This window comes from Xylocopa sonorina, chromosome 5 (genome assembly GCF_050948175.1).
Source record: "Xylocopa sonorina isolate GNS202 chromosome 5, iyXylSono1_principal, whole genome shotgun sequence".
Classification (NCBI taxonomy): domain Eukaryota; kingdom Metazoa; phylum Arthropoda; class Insecta; order Hymenoptera; family Apidae; genus Xylocopa; species Xylocopa sonorina.
This window is the reverse complement of record NC_135197.1, coordinates 2,523,102-2,549,384: the sequence shown is the minus strand read 5'-3', so window position 1 is coordinate 2,549,384 and position 26,283 is coordinate 2,523,102. Positions and strand designations below refer to the sequence as shown.

General features: G+C 42.7%; 1 protein-coding gene across 5 annotated transcripts in view; it reads right to left on the bottom strand.

Annotated features, from left to right (window-relative positions):
* Positions 1 to 26,283, bottom strand: part of Cnc (NFE2 like bZIP transcription factor cap-n-collar) — a 103,933-nt gene that overhangs the window by 49,791 nt on the left and 27,859 nt on the right. For all 5 annotated transcript variants that reach the window (XM_076895047.1, XM_076895046.1, XM_076895045.1 and 2 more), the window contains exons 2-3: positions 20,524 to 20,688; positions 15,194 to 15,269 (exon numbers count right to left, since the gene is read on the bottom strand). In XM_076895047.1, the coding sequence (XP_076751162.1) occupies positions 15,194 to 15,269; positions 20,524 to 20,688 (241 nt within the window). The remainder of the gene's footprint in view (positions 1 to 15,193; positions 15,270 to 20,523; positions 20,689 to 26,283) is intronic.

The following is a 26,283-nucleotide window of genomic DNA, read 5'->3' as shown; positions in this document are numbered from 1 at the left end:
TCTATTCGAGACGCGGCAAGGGTGAGAGGAAAAAATGATACAACTCCCTAAACGCAACGGTTGCAGCTCCACCTAAAACTCTTTTACCAAAACGAAAATCGAAAGACGCGCGTCTCTAGGGGACGGTCTCCTCTTTCCTCGTTTAAATCCAGCGCAAGGGAATTCGCTCGATCACGGTGCGTCTAATGGCGCACGGTTCTCAGTCTCCTTCGATTGCCACGGCTTCTTTGAACCCGCGGTCGGCTTTTTCCACGGCCACGGGAACGTCGACAGATCATTTCTCACATTTCGCGCGCGCCTAACGACCATTTTCTTTCTACTCCCGTCGTCCTCTACCCACCGACACCGTCCCCGGTCGACGGATAATAATTCCTGCGTTACTCGACAGAAATTTTTAGGACCAGTGGCCCCTACGGGGCGAGCCTCCGACGCAGCGCGTCGCGCGCGAACACGCTCCGGCACCGAACAATCCCGTGGTACGAATGCGCCAGCACGATTGTCCTATCCCACGGATGACAAATACATCGAGGCAAATCTGATTCGCAGCCTCCGACAAAGGGACGCCAACGACCCAATACGGACACGCTGCGCCACCCGGTCGTTTGACGTCTCATTTTCCCGTTTGCGAATCGCCTCGCGTCACCTGCCGCTCCTATAAACGGCCCAACTTCAACAGCTTCCAATCACGGTCATTAGTCCTTGTTCGATCATTAATTGTTGTCGTTGCCCGGTGTTGGGACGCTTATCGAGTTCCGTTTGTCACTGCGAACTGCTCTGGTAACCTTCGACATTGGTACCTCAATCTACGCGTAGCTAGTGCCCTTTGTAACCGGCGAGACGGAGGCGGTACCAATGGAACGTGAAACGTGCTTTCGATTGATTTTGTTTGAAATCGACGAAACAATCGTCGATCGCGGTTTTCGAATCGAAAGATTCTGTTGAGCAGCTTTGTAATCGTCGCAAGATGGAGCGTTCGTAAACTACTTGAGAATAGTGCACGCAAATTACTTAAAACAATGGGTGCGAAGGAGTTGAACGGAGAAGTTGAAACAAAGTAAGTGCCAGGAATCGAACAGTCGAAGACTCCACTTGTAGGACCAGTAATTGTGATAGATGAAGATGGTTAAATGAGCCTGGTCGTCGCGCAAACATCCGATCGCATCGATCACCCGTTTAGAAACGAACCGTGTCTCTAACGACATACCTCGTGGAACGTAATCCGTGCTGCAATAATCCAAAATGGGACTATCGTGTAACGGTCACGGCGCATCGTTGTTTCCCATCGGAGTCACTGAAACGTTCCCAACCGCGTTGTACAACAGTGTATCGCGAATTCGTGCGTTTTCCACTATTCACATCAGAACCCGCGGACACCTCACACTATTTCGTCGCACTTCTCCGCAAAAGTCAAGATGCTCTGCGTCTCGAGTCCACCAGGAGCTGGAAGCTTCATCGACGGAACCGGTCAGAAGTGTGTCACTGAAGTGGTGAACGTTTTCTCGAGTTTTTTCACGGTAACGCGATCATCGTGATTCGAGTGTGATATCCTCGCGACCTCGAGGGGAATCATAACAGCCGGCACTGGGCAGATGATTTCGATGCAGGCACAGCATGGAGTCGACTGATAGTCTATCGCGTAGCAAGGCATTGCTTAACCATAGCCAGGACAAGTATTGTGCCAGGCGACGGGTTCTCCGTTAAAAAACGGACCAATCACGTCGGGGTTGGCTGTTATTCCAATATGGCTGCCAGACAATGCGCGCTGGAGGTCTCGAGAGAAGGGAGGGAAGGTCTCTACCCATAATGCCATTCTCCGGCTCCCCACTGTGACCAGGGAGCGTATACCGAGTTCCCGATCGGTCGCCGTTGCCGTGCACGAGCTTACCCAGGGGTGCATCCTACTAGGACATAGCCCCGAGTCATTGTCCTTCGCATCTTACCCTCGCAAAAATCAGTATCGATGCCTTACGAAACTCTCCAATCAATTTAACGATACCACCTACCGTTCCCGATACGTCCGTGTCGTTTCGCTCCTCGCCAACGCAATATCCACGCAACATTAACGTGCACGCGTGTTTAGTACTTCGCTGGTGAGCTCGGAGTGGCTACGAAATGTGCTCTCGCGTATCGTTGCATCCATTTTGGTGAGCGTGTTCGGATCTTCCGACGTCGAATCTCTGTCTCTCGTGGAAACGAGAGCAGAGTATATTTGCTTTTCTGTGGTAATCAAATTTTCTTCGAAATCCTTCGTCCGTCGATTGTTATGGCGAATACTTGCGTTGGCTACCGTTTCTTTATCTCTTGCAATTATGCTGTTCGCGTGTCCACAATGACACGCATAAATTTACGATTTTTAAGCTAATATAGTCGGTCAATACTTTCCACGATGATAAAAATTTGAAAACTGATTTTCCTTCAGTTGCGAATTATTTGAAATTCACAATGTTTCTACGCATATATTAAAATATCGATTTTGCCTTGAAAGGAATGCTGGTAGCAAGCTTCGCGAAGCCGAAATGAAATATTAACAATCGATACCGTTAAATAGAAGAAATTGTACGTGATTAGACATTTTTTTTGCACGCGCATTGGCAAATAGTTGAACGTGGTTGACAAAAGATGTTCGTGCACTCGTATAAATATATTTTATCGGCGTCTGAACGGTGACTAGCGTTCCCCAGTGCCAACCAGTAGGTTAGACTCGACAGATGATAAAGGCTGTAAACCACCGCTGTTAAGATGCTATCTAAATCCTGTCAAATGCCTGTTCTATCGATACCCTTTATTCTTGTGTCGTCACTCTTATTCGGACACTGTCAAAGATCCTCGGGATATATCAGATTAATTTTATAATTACCACTGATACAGGATATCGACTATAAAGATGGTGACCACCGTATATATCACATTTGAATTATCCGACAAAAACAGAGAGGACTGACCTGAAAAGATTCTTTAACTTTTCAAAATATCAAACTTTACATTTATTGCGGAAGATAAATACTATCGAATCGCTATCAAACAGTTTTTAGTCGTGATTATTATACGATATGTTCAAGTCTACGCTTATGTATTATACTTAATAAGAACAACAAGGGATGAATGTAACAATTTGTCTTTTGGGACCAACAACATTCAAGTTTCTCACTTGTAAATAATTTTTTTATACCTTTACGTTTGTCATTTTTCCTTCTCGTTCCAATTTCGAATCGAAAACATTTTTGCCGAATAATAGAATAGGTAGGTTTCTAAAAAAATGAAACGCAGAGCACAAAGGTGTCTTTGATCAAGTATACAGTCAACCGTAAAACTATTTCAGTCCGCGGAGGCCAGTGAAAAAGTCTGACTAATGTAAATGATAAGTACCAGCTCCGTAGCATTGATTTATTAATCAATAAGTGCAAATCATTGTACCCCTTGGCGAACAATTCTGTATAAGCGAAATGCGATCGCCGACAAAAGTATAACGTAACAATGCGTGCTCGATCTTCTGGAACGTTCGCGGAAGAACGTAGTCTAGGACACCCTCTGTATACGATAAATAATAGTGGCTGCATGAACTTGTGCTTTTCTAACGCCACGGCTTGTCCCGCAATACCTACTGATAGATACAATCGTGGTCTTTGACTTTTTCTCTCGTTTCCACGGGAAATGTATACGCGGGGGCACGGAACGAATCTATTTTTCAACCGAACGCCCTTAATAGACTGTAGAAATTACGCGAAGAAGAAAAACATGTCATTCAGGCAGCCATGCGAATCATTTGAGCATTAAATCATTACCACGACTTATTAAATAGTACATGTAGTACTTTGCAAATCTGGTTTTTAGCTCTTCCATTTCCTCAGTGTGCTCTACAGTTAAGAATAGGACTAAAGTGTCGTACGACAAGAAGCATGTAAACGCTTTGTAAAAAAATTATAGCAAAAGTGCGAAACGCGGGATAAGTGTTATGGAGAATCGAAAAATTGACTGTACTTAAGGGGTGACTCGAGACGCTGAGGAATTGCTCCCAAGACCGTCGCGTCCATTATACTATTTTCTATGATTAAATCGTGGGCCTCTTCTTTTGTTAACTAATTTCCCAGTTGTGCACGATATACGTCCAGCTTTGTCTAAACTGAGACAGCCAATGCTAAGGTATTATACGGTACTGGTGCATTTATCGTAAATGAAATGCACTTGGATTTAGCTGTAAACACGGATACATTTTCACTTTCGTATTAGCTTATCGTAGCGTCGCATTTATGTATGCATGCTTTTACATGTATGACAGCGATACGATAAAAAGCTCATCAGGATACAGAAGTCATTTGCACATGTTAACATGTTAGAATTATATATGTCACACGCTGCGTAAATGTGAACGTAGACGAGTGCAGAATATATAGATCGTGCGGCGTAAAATTTCAAGAACTCTGGATTTAAAATTTCCTTAAAATAGCTGGCAATCTTCTGTCTACCTTCGCGTTACACGTGCAATTAATATCTTGTTACTTTTTATACAGCGCGTTTACATAACGTAACGACAATGTTTTTACCCTTGTTTCTTCGCCGTTTCGCAATTTACGTAGTAATACATATTAAATGATACCTACGACATCCGATTTATCGACAACGTTTTCTATATTATTGTCTTTACGTAAACTGTGAATTCGCTTATTTATTCATATGAATTATAAATTCATTCGCACGCTTTGATTGACGCAGTGGTTTTTATATATGATTGGAAAATAATTCATTTGCGACACAGGTTGCAATTATTATGAAGCAGATATTGTTCACCTGAATATTTCCAATCATAAGAATAATGAAAATGAAGCAATTAAATTGTAAAATAGTATCGATTTTGCAATGCCATATTTAGTTGTGATAACGCTTTACATTAAGAAACCTTTCCAGCCCAGAAAATCAATTCTAAACAAGGATTCTCATCATTATGACATAAATACAAGAACCGCAGTGGCAATAGTCTTCCCGATATACATTTATATAATTATTTCGTTAATGAAGCTTTGATATTTCATCGTACTGTCCCTCATTACATTGTTATGCGAACCATTAGATTGCACAAATGTCGTCTTTCCTTTAACCACCACGTACAGACGCTACTTTGCCTCAAATTATTGGTACGTGTACTTTTTCCTTCTAATTGCTATTTAACCTAAAAGTTACATGAGAAATAATAGTTTGAGATCGAGAAAGGCCGATCGCGTAGATCGATACCGCGGCTGCCAGAGCACCGTGCGCGTTTCGTCGAGTTAGGGTGATCGTGTTGCTTCAGTAGCGTCGTGGCGCCATGCACAACCTCTGCGATACGAGGGATTCTGTAAACCGGGTCAGAGACCTAGTTAACACCTCCGTACACACCAGTCATTCTGGATGTCAAGCTGGCCGTCAATGAACATTGTTGCCACCTCATACTATGACGTTCGCTCTTCATGTTTAGCTTGCACTTTTCGTTGGCCACGCGTCCACGAAGAGAGCAACGGTAGCCCAGTCATGCTTAGAAGGTGCATTTTTCGAGTTTCGACCACCGAAATGTTTCTCGCTGATCGCGTTCTCCTTCCGCGTTCCTCTATCCCTTTTGCCATTTTTGTAATATGCACTATTACTACGTATCAGATTCTAATATCGAATCTCTTGGAGAAACGCGCTTCCAAGCGGGATGGACAAAGTCCGTGAACTGTGTAATTTATTCGATTCGAAAGCCTGCGACGAGAACTTTTTTCGTAGACTGGACGTGGTCCCGTTTTGATGATGTGTAAAGAGCACTTGAATTTTCATTTTTTTTTAATAAAATAAATCGCTGAATCAATAATACCGATTAGAAATATAAAAAAAGACGCGAACTGGTAGTACAAACGACTTGAATTGATTATCAGTTTAACGTTTACATTACGAATGAAATTCGCGATTGTGGACACGTCGATGAACGGTTCAACGAGCTTTCAGCAAGGGTTAACCTGTATTAGTCACAGTCGTTGAGTACTTTTATACTACTCGATTCTCTCCGCTCGTGCAGGCCCTATAAAAGAGCCGTTTCGTTTCCGTAAACAGGATTTTATTAGATCCTCGGCGGTGATTTGAACAGTACGTGTTGCAAGTTGTCGTGATGCATAAATTCTCTGGAGGGACGCGATGGCACAGTGACCCATTCCATGACGAAACATATTTCGAATTAGTCGATCGGTAGCTTCGTGCCGTTATCCTCCATGTGGATCGGAAACCTTTCGTTTCCTCGACGCGACGCGACGCGACGCTCGTCCTGCCAGATTTCTTCGGGCGAGAAATCGCGAGAAAATTCGTGTCAATGAATTTCTCTCGGCGAAGTGTGTTATGACGCGTCTATGCCAGTCAGTCGTTCGATACAAAGTGTTACAAATCTACTCGACTCGAAATGTGTCACTCTCTTTCGCAAGTATATATAGATATTGCACGCGCTTCGGTTAATGTAGTACAACTCGCTGCAATTGTTGCTTCGCTTCTTAAAAGATTTCTGTAGAAAACAGACTTGGAAAGCGGCGAACAAAGCAGCGCCCGCGTGATTTCGTGTCTCGGAGACAATCATTTTCTAAGGCTACGAGAAATCGTTACTTCGTTCCCGAGAAGAATTCCTGACAGGGTTGGAGGAAGAAAAAATGGCTTGATGCAATAATGACAGGTTGAAGGTCGGCTCGAGAGAGTGTCTAGAAAGGGCTAATGGTACTTGAAGTGACAGCTCGACCTTAACCAACCTGGCCTGATACATATCTATCCTAAATCAACACGGTTCTCGTCTGGGAGCTTACCTTAGCGTGCCTTGGCTTCTTCTCTATTTAATGTTTGGCTTTGTATTCTTCTTCATTCCTCAATTTGTATTTTCGTTAGTTGGATCGCGGACGTGGGATACGCGCGATCCTCGTCGAACGGATAATCTGGAGTAATCAATTTTCAGGTACAAAGAAAACAGCGATTATCGCGCGAGAATTTAGTCGTTAGCCCAGAGTAATCGGAAATCGTTTCCCGAGATACCCTTAAATTCCTTTATGCGTGATTACGCTGCCTATTAGCGATGTTAGAAAATCTCTTAGCGATCGAAGGAAAGAAGAAATCATAGAAAGCTAACTCGAATGAACAGGCAGAATGATTTAATTGAGCAATCGATTTCTTTTATTTGGAACATCTCTCACGACATGCTCAATGTTTATGTCATAGTTCACGCAAAGATTATACTTACAGACTTGCATCATTATGTATATGTATTCGTAATGCTGTACATCTTGTTGAATTATTTCATAATTATATTAACATAATATAATCTATAAAATACTGTAATTTCATTTACTATGACTTGCAGATATAAACCAAACAGATCTTTCTCCGATAACTTTTTATGCAAATCGATACGTGTGATATAAACTAGCACGGAAATTAATTTCTTTCACCTTATTAACTGACACCATCGTCATAATCGCTAGCATAAGTATAATTGTCTAAATACTACAGTGAACCATTAAACTCCTGCATTTCCATCAGTGAATAAGAATCGTCCCTTCTATCGATTGTACGCTGGAAATGTTTCAATCGCCGGATTAAAACGTTAATATAAAACGCGCCTCGACGCGAGGACGTGTCATCGGAAGCTGGTCCTCGATGACAGTTGCCGGTAGCGTTGAAAAGTCAGATGGCTCGTACCTTCTCCGTCTCCTTTTTAACTTTTCCAAGTCGTCGTGCCGGTGCACAATGGTGCTTTTCTACGGACCGTACAGATTGTTACCTGGCTCGGATTGCTCCTACGATTTTCTAAGGGTTTTTTTTTTGCAAATCATCCTTGTTCCATAAGCGGCGAGCTTATCCAGAAATTCGTTAGGATCTTCGCTGTCAAGAGCTTCTTCCGAATGGACATAAAAGTCACTCGTTCGATTGTCGATCGTTCCGCCATTCTATCCGCATTTCTTTCTCATTTCCGTGCGTCGCTCAATTTGCCGTTCGACTTGAGCGAAACAAAATCGCGTCGAAAATCGGTTAACACGAAGGATTCAAGATGGTGGCGCGTTTCTTCGAAGTTCACGTATTATGTGACAGTTAAAGACAAAGAATAACTTCCAAGTAAAATGTAACAACGTAAACCGTCGTACTGTCTAATTACCAAGCTATATTTACATATACATATACATTTCCTGACGAGTTAAATTTCACTCTGAAGTTTTACAATTGCCTGTAATGAGAAATGCGCTTTTCATATCTCTCCCGATATACCAAATTTTGGAATAGTTACAGATAAAAAGTATACCGCTTTACACTTGATTGACTAGCATAAATCGAAAGGCACGTAGAATTATTACAATTTCAAATGTAACCAATTTCACGTGTAACGAACGCACACACGCATCTCGCGTATGGAGATTCCTCTTCTTTTTTCTAATACGCCGTTCCTATTGTTGCCTATATATATATATATATCTATATATTTTCATCCGTAAGCTTCCTGGAAGCGCCCTCCTGAATTCGTCCTGAATCCGTGGCGTGCAACGAGCCACGATATGAGTAATGATGCGTGCTCGTGTTACAGGGGTGGATGTGGCAAGTCACGGCCCCGAGTATCCCTATAACCCCGTACATGGCTCACCGGGCAGCTGCCCCCCAAAACACGTCGCCCATAGGGGTTTCCGAGCGACATGGCCCGGACTAACATGGCGGAACACATACGACTCCAAATATTGATTCCCTCTTGGGATTTGCCACCGACCTGGCCCTCTACGAAACGTTCTTCTTTTGCTCTCTTTTCTGTTCCACGAAATCCAACAATTACCTGAATCTTAACTGAAACCTACCGATTTCTTGTTTCGTGCGTTCGATGTCGATGCGTCCAAGTAATCAGAGTTCGATCGCGCATACGAATTGTAGTTCTTATTGTTAGGATGTGTTCTTTGGAAAAATGTTGAAGTAATTTCGAGAGACGTATTAACATGCCATTGGGTGCAGGTATGTTAGTAAACGTAACATTCTATTTATACGTAGCTACCTCGTCGTGAGAAGAAGCTTTTTACGTTTCACATGGCGAGCACAAGTAGTAGAAGTCTCTTGAAGGGTCTGTTCTCATTTCTGTATCCACTTTGGCCGAATTTAGTCACGGCTGTTGCTACGCATCGAGCCAGACGGATATTATTTTTTTCCCTCTTTGTGAGAGCACGTGACGAATCGAAACGGAAATTAATACAACACTGGAAATAAATTGCATTCGATCCCTTCTCTCTTTTTGTTAATTTTATCGGGCCGAATAATGCTATAACGCGTAAAACATTATACATTAAGATAAATAAGACGCTACTCTTAATGTTACCATACATTTACCGCACGCAACAACAATTCTTTCGTTTTTCATACGAATAAAAATATGTTAGCAAAGTTATGAAAAAGAGAAAAGGACCTACTCTTGGAGTACTCGGAGTCTTGGTTTATTAGCGCGTAAAGTAAACGCGAGGGAAGATGGAAAGAGTACGCGTGCGTGGTTTAAATGCGCGCACACGCATGGCGGATACGGCCATGCTTTCACCGTCGTTCCCTCTTCAGATTTCCGTGGTGTCCACGCGCGGGTACGCACCGTGCACCGCCCGCGCACGTGGCAGATGTTCCATTTTCTACACTCACGCATGCGTTTTCTATCTTCTCTCTCCCCCACTATGCCGCAGCTATCCCCCTTCGATTCGACGTTCTCACGGAACCACACGTTGAGCATCCGCCTTTTTCTTCGTTCACGTGCAATCTACGAATCGTTCAACTTTGCCCCGCTCTCTGCGATTAACGATCACGTTTTTATATCGATCGATTCACCTTGCATTTTACTCTATTTAAAATAAAAAGCGAAACGTCGAAATATTTTCAATCGTTGATTTAAATAACTTTCGTCGCTTCCTTTGGGAAATAGTCAATGACGCAATATTTTCCAACGCTCCTAAATATAACCATTTCCGCGAAAGAATGCCATCAAGACGAACCGAGTCGGTAATAAAAAGAACAAAAATGAGACGATGAATCGATGTTTTCTAGTTTCTATACGGTATTGTATTGCTTTCGTTCGATATTCAACCTCAAGCTGTCTACCTTCCTCTGTTCGATGAATTATTAAAGCCATAGATAAGGCCGTAAGTATGTACGTATAGATATTGTAGAAGGCGGAGTCGGCAACGTTGAACGTCTATTAGAGAATTTCAATGCGAGAGCCAAGCAAAATCTATATGTCTACAATGAAATAGGAACACGCAATACAGGTACTTACTTACATTCGTGTTAACACCTTGGTTCTTACAACAAATAATAGGTATAATGTCAAAGAGTTATCGTTTCGTTTTCTGTACTCCATTTCCCGCTACAGTTATTGAAAATACACTAATTTTCTAATAAATAGTTCTAAAAAATAGTTGGATCAAACAACCCAACCAAAGATCTAGGCGCCATTTTCCATTTACCCCCAATCACGAAGCTCTGAAATATGTTAAATTATTCCTTCACGAATGATTTCGTCAACCATCGGAACGACGAATGTCCGCGTTCGAAAGCGATCGTCTGGAATTCCAACGATGTCACGGGTTCACGACGGACTTCCATCTATGCGGTGCATCGAAACGAGACGCGTTTCGAACCGGCGGCGAACATTATCCATAATGTGGCGAAGAAAAGTAAGAACGCGCGCGACGCGGGCGCACCCAAAGCGTCCACCGTCGCGAGACAATGCTATGATAATTTATTCCACGGATAGAAACTTTTTGTAAGATCCACCGTGTAATCCATCATGCTTCGTCAAATTGGTACAAGCGCCTCGTACGCGCGGCCGGTTTTTATCTCCGCGCCTTTTTCCTCGTGCAGCCCGTCCCTCGTTCCTTTTCACGAAACCGCTCCAGGTCCCGTGCGTGAAGATCGCGATTCGCGGCGTGCCCTCCTCGTTCCTCTAACCCCGCAGGAAACGGCCTCGTAACACTGTTAAGGGTTACGTGTCGCGAATAAATTTACGCGCGCGATTTCGAGACGTTTTCTTTCGGAACGGAGAGTCGTCGTGTCGTAATTCCCATTCGCGGTGAAAATGCTCGACGACGCTCTTCTAATTATTCGGCTGGGATTCCTCGTGCGAGCTCACTTTTACCAATTTAATGAATTATTTGTCCATCGATCAGATAACGAGCGGCTTTCGTAGTTCGTGTAACCGTTGCGTGCTCGCCGCTCATTTCTTTTCTTTTCTTTTTCTTCGCTGAGCGTGTTTTTAGCGTTCGTCTATTAGGAAAAAGTACGTAACGAGTACTTGGAAACTGCGTTTACGTCGAGCCGCGAGACTTTAATCACCGATTATTAGAGCCTGGCGATTTATGCGGCGAGATCGAGATCGTGGGAGTTGGCCAATCGATTTTGATGGTTCATTATACGATTTATAATATATATATGTGTGTGCGTTGGACACTTTATAAATCTGCCTTACATTACTAACACTAAATGTCGATTGTAGATAATTATTAATAATAAAATTTGTTACGGAACGAATGGACCATTCATACATCCAATCACGGTTATGTAATTATAGCGTGTTCGACCACTCGTACGAGAAATAAGGGACGATTACAGAAGCCAATGCGACACAAAAAATTGAGCTGGAGACTTCAGTCTGGAGAATAATAATTTTCAAAATAGATGTAACAGAGGTGCACCATACAGCCGTGGGAACCGATAAATCAACACAATTTATAAACATTGTTGTTCCTGATTTTCATCCCGATTTAACTTATAATAATCTATGCCTCCAAATTTCTTCCATAGAAATAGTTGAACACACCATATAATACCGCATAATATTCAGAGAGTCTCTACAAAAACGAACAAACTCATTCCGAATGTTTTCTGTATGTTGCGCAACGCTCGGTTCGATGTTAAAATCTTTCGAGAACAGCCACACCAGACTATTTAAATGTTAAGCAATAAAGATGTGTTTTCTTTTTTTTCGAAGGTCTGCATTCTCGGTTGGAGCCCGTTCGTTATTCTCCATTTTCCCTTAGTAAATCTTAAAGAATAGCGACGCCCAAGGAATTTGTGCTTTCTTTTGTCGAGCGACTCATTAATCACACAATGCCGTACGTCGAGTCGATCGATCGGCGACGAGATAGCCGCGTAATGAGCTTCGGTGCTCTTGTTAGGCTGCCCGGTGCTTTGTAAAACGAACTTATTATTGCGGAATCGAATTAATTTACTACACGAACACGGCAGGCCGCCGGGGAACAAATAACTAATAAGCCTCGCGGTAGATTGCGGTTATTTCTACCAACTATTCTTCCACGATCCCGCCTTTTTCCTCCAACGCAAATGCAAACTATATTATTCATATTTAATATGCCAAGTTAAAGAAGCGCGATAAGAAATACGCGAACTTCAAATGCTCACGACTGCACTTAATGGATGTAAATACGCAAAAACGTGTTCCATTTTTTGTAAAATATTAAATAGTATAAATATTTACTAGTACCGTACTTTTCATTCGATATCCACTTAATTGACATTTATTGAAGTGAACGTGTCGTCGTATCGAAATTTGAAAGAACGTATTGGTCTAGGAATGGTAATATTAATTACAAAGTCGATCGACTCTTGACAGTATCTACAAACGAAGCTACTACGTGGGATTTCTTACGTTCAGAATACAATGTATTTATGCACGATAGTTTATTAATAACGGAATCGAATGTCGTAAATCGAGTTCTCCATTCCGATTCTCGCTTGTATCGATTTTTGTTTAACGATTAAAAGATACTTAAAAGTGATCGCACTTACGTACGCTTAAATTAAATGAATTCTTTCCAGCGCGGAGTCCAATGAACCGTTCAACGCTACCGGTTGCGTGTGATAAGCTCAGGTAAATAAAACAATTGAAGCACGTAGAACAGGAAGCAGAAATTATAATGGAATCCATTCGCTTTATCTGATCCACTAAATATACCCGCTACACGACATATTCGCGCAGTAAACTACAGGACTTGAGCCGCAAAGAAATTTTCACCATCTTACAGCCCTTTTTCTAAGGGTGAATTTCACTCTCTGCGCCAAATTAACGCGACGAAATCAGTCGAAAAAGTTCAAAAGCCTATTAATTTACTTTCCAAGCTAATCTGAGATAAACTTGACAAGCTTCGATTTAGAATTTATTGGAGTTGCAGAGCGTTAAAACGAAATCAATCTGTTCATCGTAACTGAATTACATAAATCTGAGACGTTTAAAATGTTGCTCAAAATTAGAAGAAATTTTTCCGGGAATAAAGGATAAAAAATCGGTAAATAAAAATGCCGAGGGGAGAGAAAGAAAGAGGTTCGCCGATTCGCCGACATTTGAAAAAGGTTTTAACGAGCGAACCTTCGTCAAGCGTCGATACGAAACACGACGTAGAGTGGATCGCGGCGGGCTAGGCGCGTTCTCCGGCCGGCGCGCCGCGACGCGAAGTAATTAAATGCAGAGAAGGGGGAGCCGAGCGAACGCGAAGGGCTGGTTCGGCTTCGATGGTGAGGCCTGAAGGTAAGGGAGGGAAGAAGGCAGCGAGGGCGTTCCTGAAGCCACTCCCCGACTTCTCCGCGAGGCTTCACCACGGGACCTGGTTCTCTGAAATCTCCTGGCTCGACGCGATTCTCCTACCTCGCCGAAACAGTGTCTTATGATTCTTCTCTGTGCTCGCGTCATTTCTTCCACGATTATGCGCGAGTTTCGCGGTTTCTTCAACAATTTTTATGGTAGCAGGATCTACAGAAAGGGATAAACGCATCGAAAACCAATGGTCCCGATGGATTTCTCGTGAACGCAAGAAAACGTCTATCGCTATTCGATGCGTCACTTTTTTTTCCAAAATCCAACGGCAGGTGTAATAGAGAGAGTAAATCTAAATCCCGTTTCTATGTTTCTCTTATTAGCGTACAAAGAAATATTGTTACGAATGTTGTTTCAATAACTGGGAATAGACTGGGACCATAATGGCGCGTGTATTATACGAGCTCGTCTGACCGTACAGCAAAATCTACTTAGACGATCGCCGCAGGTATTCCACGTTCCGCACATCGGTGCACAATTGTCTTTAGAAAAATTTCAAGCATTCCAACCAGCAAGAATCCTTTATATTCATGTCATAAATTTGTTCAATCCACCATGGTATATCTGAGATAACAGACAAAAGAATCAGCTATCTCGATTTAACAATGTCTCAAATTGATCAGCTTCTACATTGTTTTCTATATAATTACGTAGACAGTATTTATTCGATACTTATTACACGGGGGTGTTACGTAACTCGGAATAAGCGGTTATCACATTGTTCCTGTCACATATCATTCGTGGCATTAACATTTTCCTTTCAATCTCTAAATATGTATCCGTTCGATTCGATCGCTACCGAATTACCTGTCGACGTTCGATCGTTAGAAAAATGCCCTGATCAGGGCAACGATCAACGAGCGCGTTTGACCGGCGCGTTTAATGGTAATTAGACTCGCGAAAGGCGCGGCCAGGTGTGGCCGGGCCTCCAGTCTAACGCTGAAATTGGCTGTTGCAAAGTGCCGCGGTTAATTTGACACGGTTCAAATAGAAGGAGGTACGCGAGCCGGTTCTACGTAACTGTCCCTGGTTTTTATCAGCGTGCCGCGAGACGTCTAGGATACGCGGACGGTGTCCATCATGTTTGATTGACTCTTTAATTAGAGGCTGATACGGAAACCGGCCGCTCGAACCAGTGCGTAAACGCGTTACGTAATTGTCACGTTACGAGCACTTTTCATGCGACGTTGTACTTCGCTTATTCGTGGTTTTTCCTTCGAATTCTCAGGCAACCATCGCGTTCCATTTAGAATGAAATTCCGTAAACAAAAATGTCTGATCTTATCTCGACGTACGTGCATAGTTTCTTGTATCTTTTAGGAACTTTTTGGTTTAGAAAAAGGAAAAATTTGACGCGTAGGACAAGCTAGATTGTATTTACGAGACGTTTAATTTATGTTATCAATGACAGCGTTAAAGATTGTATCTTTTATTATGTTGCTGTCCATCGTGATTGCAGGTTTCTAATAATTTTACAAGTAAAAAGATGGGAGTCGTTTCGCCTCCATTATAGCATGATTTGTGTAAAATAATTGGAAATGAGTCTACTTGTGATGGTATTCGTCAGTATTACAATTAGCAAGACTGACTCGTACTTACCAGTCTCGAGATCAACGGTGTAAGGAAGACCTGCCCAGGGATCATCTTGTGGTTCATCGAATTCCTTAGCATCTTTCTGGAAATGAAATTCGGTGGAAATGTTCCCATCCGTTAAGAATATACCTACCTAGTTGAGAGAATAAAATGGAAGTTTATTTAAGAATGTTACCTTTCTCGGTAGTACAAAGCATAATGACTTTTAGTTACGTATCGAGAAACAACATTTCCGACTTTGAAAAATGTAACACAGTTACTGCTCAATGCGATAACAGAGTTGTTAAATTGAATAATTAGTTTAAATTGCTTTCTTCACGCGCACAGACCGTAATTAGCGATTTATGCTAGAAAAGTTGCATAAACTTAAAAATTTATATAGCCCAACCACCTTCTTTTCGAGTAATAGAAAATATTTTAATGGCATTAAAGAAAAAATATCCTTAAATATATTTTCAACAGAATTGTCGACACATTTAAATTTAAATTCGACGCATTACATCTTAACTCCACCTACCGTAATACATTTTTAATCGTACAAAATACACTATACTAAACATCCCAGAGGCCATCATTTTCTTCGAAGAACGCGACAGCTGTCAGGCCACAAAAAAAAAAAAAGAGCGACGCGCGGTTCCGTCACAGATGAAGTCATTCTCAAATTTGGAGATCGCGTTGGACATCGGATCGGACTGCGTTCTCCCGTTGATAATCAAAGGGTCGGTCACGACGCCGCGTAACAATGGCTGAATTCACTCGGACGGCATTCGAGGCCGTCAAGGTCGACGATCATAGAGACGTCATAATCAAGGGATCCTAACCGTGAAAAAAGAGCCGAGGGGCGCTCATATGGCCGGAGACCATAGGATCGGCCATGCCCGTGTTATGTACGGGGCCGCAGTGAAATGAGTTTAATGAAAATAGCATTGTACCCGATCATTAATCATACCGATTCTCTGATAGCGGCTATCCAACCACTGTCGTTCTTCTCTCCCTCTCTATCCTTCTCTCGCCCCTCTTTCCTGCCCCTGCCGCTTTTCATCCCCCTCTATCCTTCCCTCAGCCTCTTTTTCGTTCTGCCGCGCGATGTGTCGTCGTTGAGTGCGTTATACCCAAGATCCGGGGTTATGAATACAAACTTCGATCAATCCCCTAGCCGAACAACAGCCGCGGAACGAAACTGTGTAAGTGAATCGCAAGTTACGCGCCATCAACGACCCGCGCGCATTTTCCAACCACCGTTTCCTGGTTCGCGTTACGATCTCGGTTATTCCTTCGCGCTTTTAATTTTATACGGTAATGAATTATACCACCAGACACGATTTATACAAACTTCGTAGGCTCTACATTCGAATGAACTGGTTTAATATTTTTGCAATTAGAACGCTTCATTTTTTAAGTAATCAACGAGGGCTCGAGCGAAATGCTTTCGATTTTTCGGAAGCTTAGAGCAGTGAGAAGAGTTAAGGTGGTCTTTAACAATCCTATTAAACATACTAAAATTTTTGTTTACGAAAAACTAATATATGATAGATAACAATTAAGTAATACTGTGCCTTCGTGTCGTATCGTTTACACCGAAAGACAGCGGTCTGTTCTCTGCTTCATACGACAATGGAGGTACTGTGATAGTCGCGTCCCTGGTGTAGCTTCGAATTAAGATTTCGGAACGCTTATCCGGAGCTGCTTACTTCAGGCATCGCGGACGATTTCTCGGTAGAGAGAACGACTCGAATCCGTATTGATCTTCGCGAATATGAACGAAATCAATGGGCCACCGTGACCGTCGAGCGCGCTATTCAAGTCGCCGGGTTACTGCCAGTCACGGTTCCGTGAATAATTCGTAACCTGTCGTCTTTTCGGTTCCGCAACAGACCGATCCTGGCACCTTTGATCCTGACTCTATTTCAGAACTGATAACTTCAACTCTTCGTATCGAACTTTCGGCGAAACGCACGGATTCGCGTGTCTTCGAACGTGCTCGCGGTGAGTAAGGAAACAAATGTTCTTCTATTCGGATGTGCGCAACTTCTACTTTCAAGAATTCGGTAACTTCGTTAAAAACAAGGAAGGTCGAATAAAAATTCGTAAAACGATCGATGTATCCTTTTATCGAGCCACACGCGTCTTTATTACTCTTAACAAATCCGCGAACATTTAATTGAAACGCAAAATTCAAAGAGAAATGATCGTCCAATCGAAGAGTAAGTAACGATAATGAAATGCGGTGTCGCGAGACGAGCGCCATTTTGTCCAGAAATTTCGTCCGACAGAAACAATCAGGGAAGAGAAGGAGGCCAAACCCACTTCGGTTCGCTGGGCGCGTTTTCAATTTCCAGGACCATCAATACGTCCCTCGGAATCCCCCTGCCACGTTGCTCCAATCTCTCTGGCCCTGGTTCGCCCCCCTTCCACTTCCAACCTCCCCTCCGGACGCCCCGAACGCCTTTTATCCCGTTTCCTCCGTCTCTTTTTCTCGAGCGCGTCCCGCGGCCAACCAGCTTTCTTCTGCCTCACCCTAAACCCTCTTCCATCCAACTCGCCTCGTCGATGCCGCCCCTCGCACCCGGGGGGATGCTGCTGTACATCTATCATTTCGACGAACCCTCGCCGATTGCATTCCGTCAACAAACGAACGCTACCCGCTTCCGATGCTTCTATGAATACGTACCCACTTTGGTCGCGCGGTGTGCTCGCGTCCACGAGGGTGGCCAGCTGCGGCCACCATTTTGGAGAAACGCTACCTCCGTACCTCTGCGTATTTTGCGTAGATTGTTTCAAGTTTCACGGCATCGCCAATAAAGTAGTCGCGTTAAGATACTTTCGAGGTAGTAGAAGGAAGCTCTGGCGTTATAATAGAAGAATCCAGACAGATGAATTTTCAGAAGAATTACGGACGATAATGAGCCAGAGAAGAAATTGGCAGCGAGTAAACGTTGATTCCCTGTCGCGGTCCTAGCATGTACCATTAAAGAAGTTTTAATTTCAGTTAGAACCGTCGGAAGAGAAAAACGCGGAGGACAATGGTTGTCAATAGAGGGCGAAAGAAGTCGGAGAAAGATCAGACGGAAGAGTGGTTCGGGGCTTTGTTCTGAGCTGTTCGCGAACCCGTACCTCGCTCGGATCGATCCGTCCACTTTCGATCGGGAACGAGGGATCTTCCCCGTATTATCGAGCCCTCCGAGACGGCGGTATGCCTTCACAAAGGTGGAACCCGTTGGAACAATGCGATCCACCGAGGGGAAGGAACCTGGCTGAGATAGCGACGCGGAGTAAGAAAGGAAGAGAGAAGAAGACGGGCTCGGTGAGAAGAGGCTGACTGATAGAGACCGGGCAGGGAGAAAAAGGGAGACGGGAAAAGGGGGCTAGAAGGGATGGGATGGGATGGGATGGAAAGAGAAGAGAAAGAACGTCGAGAAGTCTGATGGGTTACCCGCCCAGAACGTCGATGCAACGTCATTCTCGGTGACCATGGTAGACTCGTTGATACTTAAACGCTGTTCGTGCCCATCCACTGAAACATCGTCAAACGAAGGAAATCGAATCGTCGAAAAAACCTCCTCTCGCAAAATAGAAAGTGAATTAAATCAATCGGAACCCGACGCGCAGAGACGGTTTTAGTTTCTTCGGTATTACGCATCGTTGGCCAGAATCGCGGTCGTGAACCGAGTCATTGAAAGCTGATCGGACGAGACCGTTTCGCGCCGCGGCTGCAATAATGCTCGAACGATTGGATAATCAATATAGCGATCGCTTCCTTTCAGGTTGCTCGCAACAATACAGGCTTCTTTTTATTTTAAACGCGTATCCGCGTCTTCGCTTTGGAAGAGCAGGCGTAAAAAATATTGATAACCGAGCGAGGAAATGGCAAAAGTCCTGGGCAGCGCGGACGCACGGTAGGTGCATTGAATTAAAAGGATAATACGGACAGATCGATTCGGAGGGACGAGATAAGGCACGGTGGTTTTTAAGTATTCTCACGTACGGGGTATTAGGCGGAAGACAAGATGGAGAGCCGATAGTTTGGGCTCCGGAATATCGACCGAGATCATATCCGAAAGGCGCGTGGGATGGTTCCTCGTAGCTTAATCTTTTTGGTGTCTACCGAACATGGCCTCCACGGGTTCTGCGGGATTATACCTTTGACTGATCTATGCTTGACCGATTACCACGATGGGAGTCCGTCGTGCTCAGATTTGATAAGAATTAAAGGGCCTACCGGTGGAGAAGAACAGCTTCGACTTGTATTGTCCTTCCGGGCTTAAATATCCTAACTAAGATCTTTCTACGTCCAAGAAACATCAGGTTTTACTACAGCTCTCCTTGTGGCACTTTTGCTTTCAATCGGTAAGTTAAGAAATTAATTAATTTTGTGGATAGTATACCACTAATTCTTATTTAAAGAGTAGGATTGGAGATGAACGATGAAGATCCATGCTAGATACACTTCGTTGATGATATATTCTTGTTACATTTTTAGTGAATTTATGAATTGGGGTTGGCGTTCGGAATCCATGTTTTTATTTCACTGACGAATCTAAAATATTACCTTCTAATATCGTTGAGACACGAAATATTAGTTTCCAAAATGCGAATTTGAAAATGTGAAAGAACAATGGCATCCGTAATTTTTGGAACTTTTTAAAAAATGGGAAATACTGTTCCGCGTGTACATCAGAGCGATACTGATGCGAGCAACAAGGCAACAACGAAAGGTATTATCTAGATACGAAACAGATCGACAGATCGTAAAGAGATAGCCACCCCGAGTGCCGAATTCTTCAGTCAGCCAAGCGAGTGGCGTCACTTTTGTTTGATGCCTCACCGTCGACTTCACGAATCGATACCGATCTATCGACACGGATCGCTTGCCCCTCACGGCCGCCCTATCTGCTATACAGAGTGTATTAATGCGATGAATGCGTTGTTTCCGACTCCAACGCTATTTTGACCAGCTAGAGAACTCTTTTCCCGTGAATGCATTCCCACGAATAGTCTACGTCGAAACGAAAGACTTTCCATAGTTAACAGGGAAACGAAAGGCAAGGAAGACACAAAAGACGGAAAAGTCGATCGTCGAGGCAATCTGACGGCGGTGGTATAACCGCGTGACGAACGCGGATTTGAATGGCAGGCGGGAGAAGAAAACATTCTCCGGCGCGTGAAAGTGGCTGGAACTCGATAAACAATAAGTCATTAATCGGTAATTGCGGTCTGTAAACGGGAGAAAGCGTCGCGGGTATCGCGAGTTAATTTGCGACTCGGAAACTCTGCCGAGGCGAAGATTGATCGGCTCGAACCGGTACGAAAACGTCGGAAGGCAGAATATCACGAACCTTTTCGTTGCTCGCGTTGATCGCTTCTAGGGCTTTCAATTTCTCGATCTCATCGTCGGTGCCCTTCTCCAACGAGGACGTCTTCTTCGCCGCTGTGGTTGGCTCCACCAACGTGAATCCGAGATCCACGTCCTGCTTCCAAAGCACCTCGATCAGATCCATGTCCTGAAACAATCGCAGACCAATTCTTTTAGCATAATCAGACCTTTAGTAATACAAGTATACGCAGTGTTTTTACTTCATTATTTGTTAACGTGTAACGTTACACGTTCCTCATACTTCAAGTACACCTAAATATACATTTTATCAGCGGCAATATTTCTTCGATAACAAGATCTTTCATCGATTGGTGCGATTAAGTCCATTGAATGGCTCGGATAAATTCCCAACGCAACCCTTACAAGCTATGCTTACAAGTTCATGTAGCGTAGTAATTAATAACCGTAAAAAATTCAGGACAAAACGAGGACTCCTCGGGCCCGTCCCTCTAAGTTTGATTACACACAAGTTAATAACATCGCGATCCCGATCGGCGGTTGTTCGCGATCAAACTGACGATCTACAGGATAGATTTTTGCCGCGGCGTAGATGTCCCTCGCAGGGAGTCCCATCGACGAGTGTGTGTACAAAAGTGCATGATTAATGACGGACGAGTATCGATGCATCTCGAAACGGAGGAGATGGAAAGGAGAAGAAAGAACCCGGTGAAAAAGGAGCAATCGCGTGACGTGGCACAATCATCGGGACAGCTGGGCCCCGTAGCTTTTAATTGAGCCAATTTCGCCGAGTTCGTATTCAACCTCGTTAACTAATCTACAGATTTTCCTCGCCAATCTAAGCCTGGATCGTCGTTACGAGGCTGCGCGAGGACCGGTACAAGGGTTAGTTACGCGACCTGTCTGTGTCGCCATATTGAACAGATTTCGCGATTGATTCAATTTCTTTGCTGTAATTCGTGGGAAGATATTTTCCAAACAGACACCGTAATTGGTTAAATAAGAGATGATTTTAAGAGACACAGAGCTTTGGCAAGTTTATGCTATCAAATAGAAGCTACCAAACAAGTCGAAGCGACTGAATTCTACATTTTGGACTCACTTTGAACTTTAATGCCAAAGCATTTGATTCGCACTTGACTTCACAATCTTATCAATTTGTTTCGCGGAGTTATCGTTTTATAAATTGAATGTCTTATTAGACTGTGGATTTATAACAATTCGCATTATCATTTGACATTTATAAGGAAATACTAAAGTTGTCGTAATTTGCAGTGGTTGCAGGAAAGAGTTCAGCTTTTCACATTTTCACATGGCAAATTAGCTAGCTTCTTTGCTTCTTCTCAACTACTAAACAGATCGAAAGGTAAATACCGTGCACACTAGCGAACGAAGACAGACTTTCTCATGAAGAACGCATCGATCAAACGTTAAACGGAATTACCTACTTCGGTGACAGTTTCCATCTGCGTAGTTCTGTAAATATGCGATAAATAATTCCTACCAAATGAATAGCATCCGCGGATTAAGTGACTAGCAAATTGCCACTTGCCGTGTCGCAGTAGCAGACCGTGGAATTTTTGCGCCACGGTAAGAACGCGTCCCACGTTCGAGAGGGAAGTCGAAAGGCTTGTTACAATTTCCGTTAAAAATCACCAATAAAAAAGGTCCGGCGGGTGTTTGTGCGAAGGCTAGACTGGATTTGTCGTTTTCGTTAAAAGGAACGCCCGCAACAACTTTGCAGTAGCCTGCTTATTAACGTCGTACTTGCGTAGACTTTCATGGAACCAGGGAATTTTTCTTATTTATTGAAAAGTTACGCGCGGGAGGATATTGGTCAATTTTGCAGAAATATGAGAAATAAGAAACAATAATGAAGTGTTTGTAGTAGATAAGTTGCAAGCTATGAAACATGCTCGTTTCTTTGAATCCAATATAAACCTATTTTATTTTCTAAAAAACAACCTCTTTCGCAAACACTTCTTTCTTCGACCGATTTAAAAAAATCAATATTTATAATTACATATAGAAATATACATTACTATTTCAATTTCAGATCCCCCATAAAAAAAAAATGAATATCTGTTGGAACAATGTTCAGACGCAGAAGAAACATATTACAAGAATTTTCACACTCTTCCTTACAGTACGAATACATTAACAGAAACAAGCATTACCACGGAATCGTAACTACTACCCGCCATCCTCACCGCTCTAACGAGTATTAAACCGAAATAAAAGATAGGAAAAGTGCACGTCGAACGCGAAATGAAATAAATCCAGCGAATCAAGGAGTAATAGTACAAAGTAAACGAGGATCCGATTAGTAACGGATAACCCCGTCGTTTAACAAGCCCCGTCATTCCCTCGACGGCGCGGCGGATTGCAACAGATCCCGCCGGCCGATAGAAACGTACGCGGGCATTTATTTGCCGCGCGTACGCGTAATTTCGCGGAGATCGATCGGAAATAATCGTTGGACGGTCCTGCGCGGCGCAAAGACAGTGGCGCGGCCATTAATCTTTCGGGGCTGGTTATCGCGGGATCGGAAATTCGAACACGGCGCATCGGTGGTAACGGATATGTTTCTGCATCACGGTCGATCAACGGACCACGAAAATTACTTCACCGGGCGTGTAATTCGATGCGGCGATGGGAAGAAATGGAGGACGCGGCGAGAAAAGGGAGCGAAGCGTGGGCGACGGCCATGTTGGAGAGACGCAGCGGGATATCCGCCGCGCCCACAGCTGCGAGCCGATCTCCTCGAGCGCCCTCCGTTCACGATTCCGCCGGTTGGGCCCGCGCGTTTCACCTGGCGCGCTCGCCTCTGCCAATGATACCGGCGCCTTTAAATTCTTATTCGATTAGCCACGCGGTGGGATACGTACCAGAAGGTACAGTGTAACGAGACCGTACGCGAACGTGACTACGAATACCAATTAAATTCTCCACGTGTTTAAGCAGTTTTTAGTATTCTATTGACGTGAATCTGTTGTCTGTATTATGGCTGAGTTGGAACAATGTGATTTTAATTTTGTATTTACATTGATTTTTGTTAGTCGAGTGTGTATCGTGACTTGAAACGTCGACTCAAGTTTCTGCACTCTACCTCGATACTCGAGTTCGTTTGCTTCGAGTAACTTCAATTCGAGTTACTCAATATCAGTTTGCCAATGCGAATTTATTGTGCTTGTTATTCGATTCGAAGTGTCCAAGTTTCTACATCTAAGTGCTCTTTGCACTCTAAGGGGACATCGGTATTAATTAAGGAGGTTTAACTTTTTCAGATGGTTTTCCCTGGTTTTCTATTGAAATGGAAATTTTCTATTGCGGGAGACGTTAAAAAAATACTGCTACTTTAGCAATAGTTTCTGTTGTTAATGTCCAGAAAGAAGCAGAATGCAAAGGGTTAGAACATACATCAAAATAGAAATTTGAAATCATTCCACTTTACAAAGTTAATACGAATATCACAAAAAATGAAATTGTAAGAAGAAAATCGATGTATTCATTCGTCGGCAATTACAGACTATTGACAATCAAACCGTGTATCCTTTAATACATAATCGTCCATTCGATCGAAGATTTACGCCACGAATAAATTGGAGGATCCACGTAACTGAAACAACAGTCCAGACGGTAAGATTTCATTGGCTCGTGCATCTCGAGAAATATTTCCGCGGCCGCGATTGTCCGGCTGTCCGGGGATAACAGGTGCAACAGGGACCTCGCGGTTCTCGAATCGATCCGTCTTCCTAAAGGAAAAGACTCCGCTTCTGCGGGACACGAGCCGATGACTGTACGTTTTATAACTTACTGCATCGAATGTCGATCATACAACACCGTGATAATGTAATTACTCCCCATTGTCGCCGATGACAACGAGCGAAGCCAATCTCTCCGAATAATCAGACGCTCCTCCGCGGAAACGAGGGGATATCGACGCCAGACCGGACAATACGACGTCGAACCGATCGCGTTGGAGTGGATTTCCCGATCAAGCTTGATGGATCATTCTACCGATTGTTTCGGCTCCCGTTACGATTCCTATAAACTCGCGCAACAATATTTCTGGCGAGAACTTCGTATTTACTTAAGGTTCCAGCGTCCATCTTGAATGTCGTGGAATTTCAACAACTATGCTTAATATATGCAGAACACGCGTATACTTTTGCACGCACTACATTTTTACGTTTGTATATATAGAAAATTTAATTCATTTTTCTTTTAAATAAATTGATTTGGATGGTTGATGACTTATATTGGTAAGAAGATAGTCCTGACGGTAGCAACTGAATAATTTCGTAGTAAAAAATTAAGGTTTCAAATGTTTTTATACTGTTTGCCAGCTGATCCGCAAAAGCTTCGAAATTACTGAAACGATTTACACGTTTCTTTGTAATGGGATATCTTCTGATTCGTTTTAGTACATGGCTACTCTTATGACGCTACGATTTTCTGCAGCTGCGTAATGGACCTCCGCGTAAAGTATTCGAGGCCACCCTGTGGAAAAATTTTAAGACTTATAAAAGTTTCCATGTGAAATAATTGAAGAATTTATGTAAGTAAAGGTGGTCATGCAGTAAATCTTGTAGCGTTTTATACAAACTTTATCCGTAATTAAGTAATTCTATACTTGAAAACAAAATGAAACGTTGTATAGAATTGAAAAAAAATTCGGATATATAAATGTTTCGGTAATGAGTTATAAAAACAACTTATATTTCCTCTGTATTACATAATCTATTACGGAACAAGAATCCTCGATCGTTGGCGCTTAAGTATTCAAGTAACACGAAAATCGAATGTAATAATCGCTAAAAATTACGCTTTATGAAATGCAGGATTCGAATCAAAGAGCGATTTGATATTTACGTAGCCTGATAAGAGATCGATACTCTTATCGATACGTGACATTTACTTAAAAAAAATGACATGTTTGCAGAATTAATAACTGAATATATAATTAAATTTCGAAATTACAAGGGGCCTCGACAGTGTCTCAGATATGAGACCGTAAAAGATATACGGAACTGTTCAGACGGAGATTGGTACGTATAAACTTCTCGAAACATGACGTTGCTACTCCCGATTTTCATGCGAACCAACGTTCTCGTTTCGCTTTGCGATTGGTTTTTATCTTAATTATCCTTTTTAATCGTTTACGTGTCCTGCTATGTAATAGTTTCAATTTCTTGTCCTCAAGTGCCATTCTTACGATTTTCTTTAGCTGTTGGCATTTTGTTTCCTTCAATTAAGGTATTTGTTTCGGTTTGTGTGCGATCGTTGCTACATAATTTCCAGAGAGTATCGATCAGATATATAATGTCGTTTAAACGTTACATATTCGTACGTTTCACACATTACTTGATTTGATTTTTATTACCGTTGCATCGTACTGTTTTAATTTGGTATTTATTTTTATACGTAATCGTATACCTACTAATAAAAATATTAAATTCTTCTTGTAATCAGAGTTTGTATTTTTTTTATATAATCAATTTAACAACTTCTGTTTATAGAAAATAAAAATTCTATATACTTGTAACAGATTAATATTTTTATTAAACGTAAGATATCTTTGACTCTTTCTTCAACGCAATCGACACGAACATTCTTTCGTACGATCGTACACCTAATTGAATACCTCAAATACTTGTATGACACGACAGATCAACGCAAAATCCTCAATCATGAATAACCGAGACTCAAAGGTAACAGATGCTGCATCGACAGATCCTCGTGTAAACAAATAATTTATCCA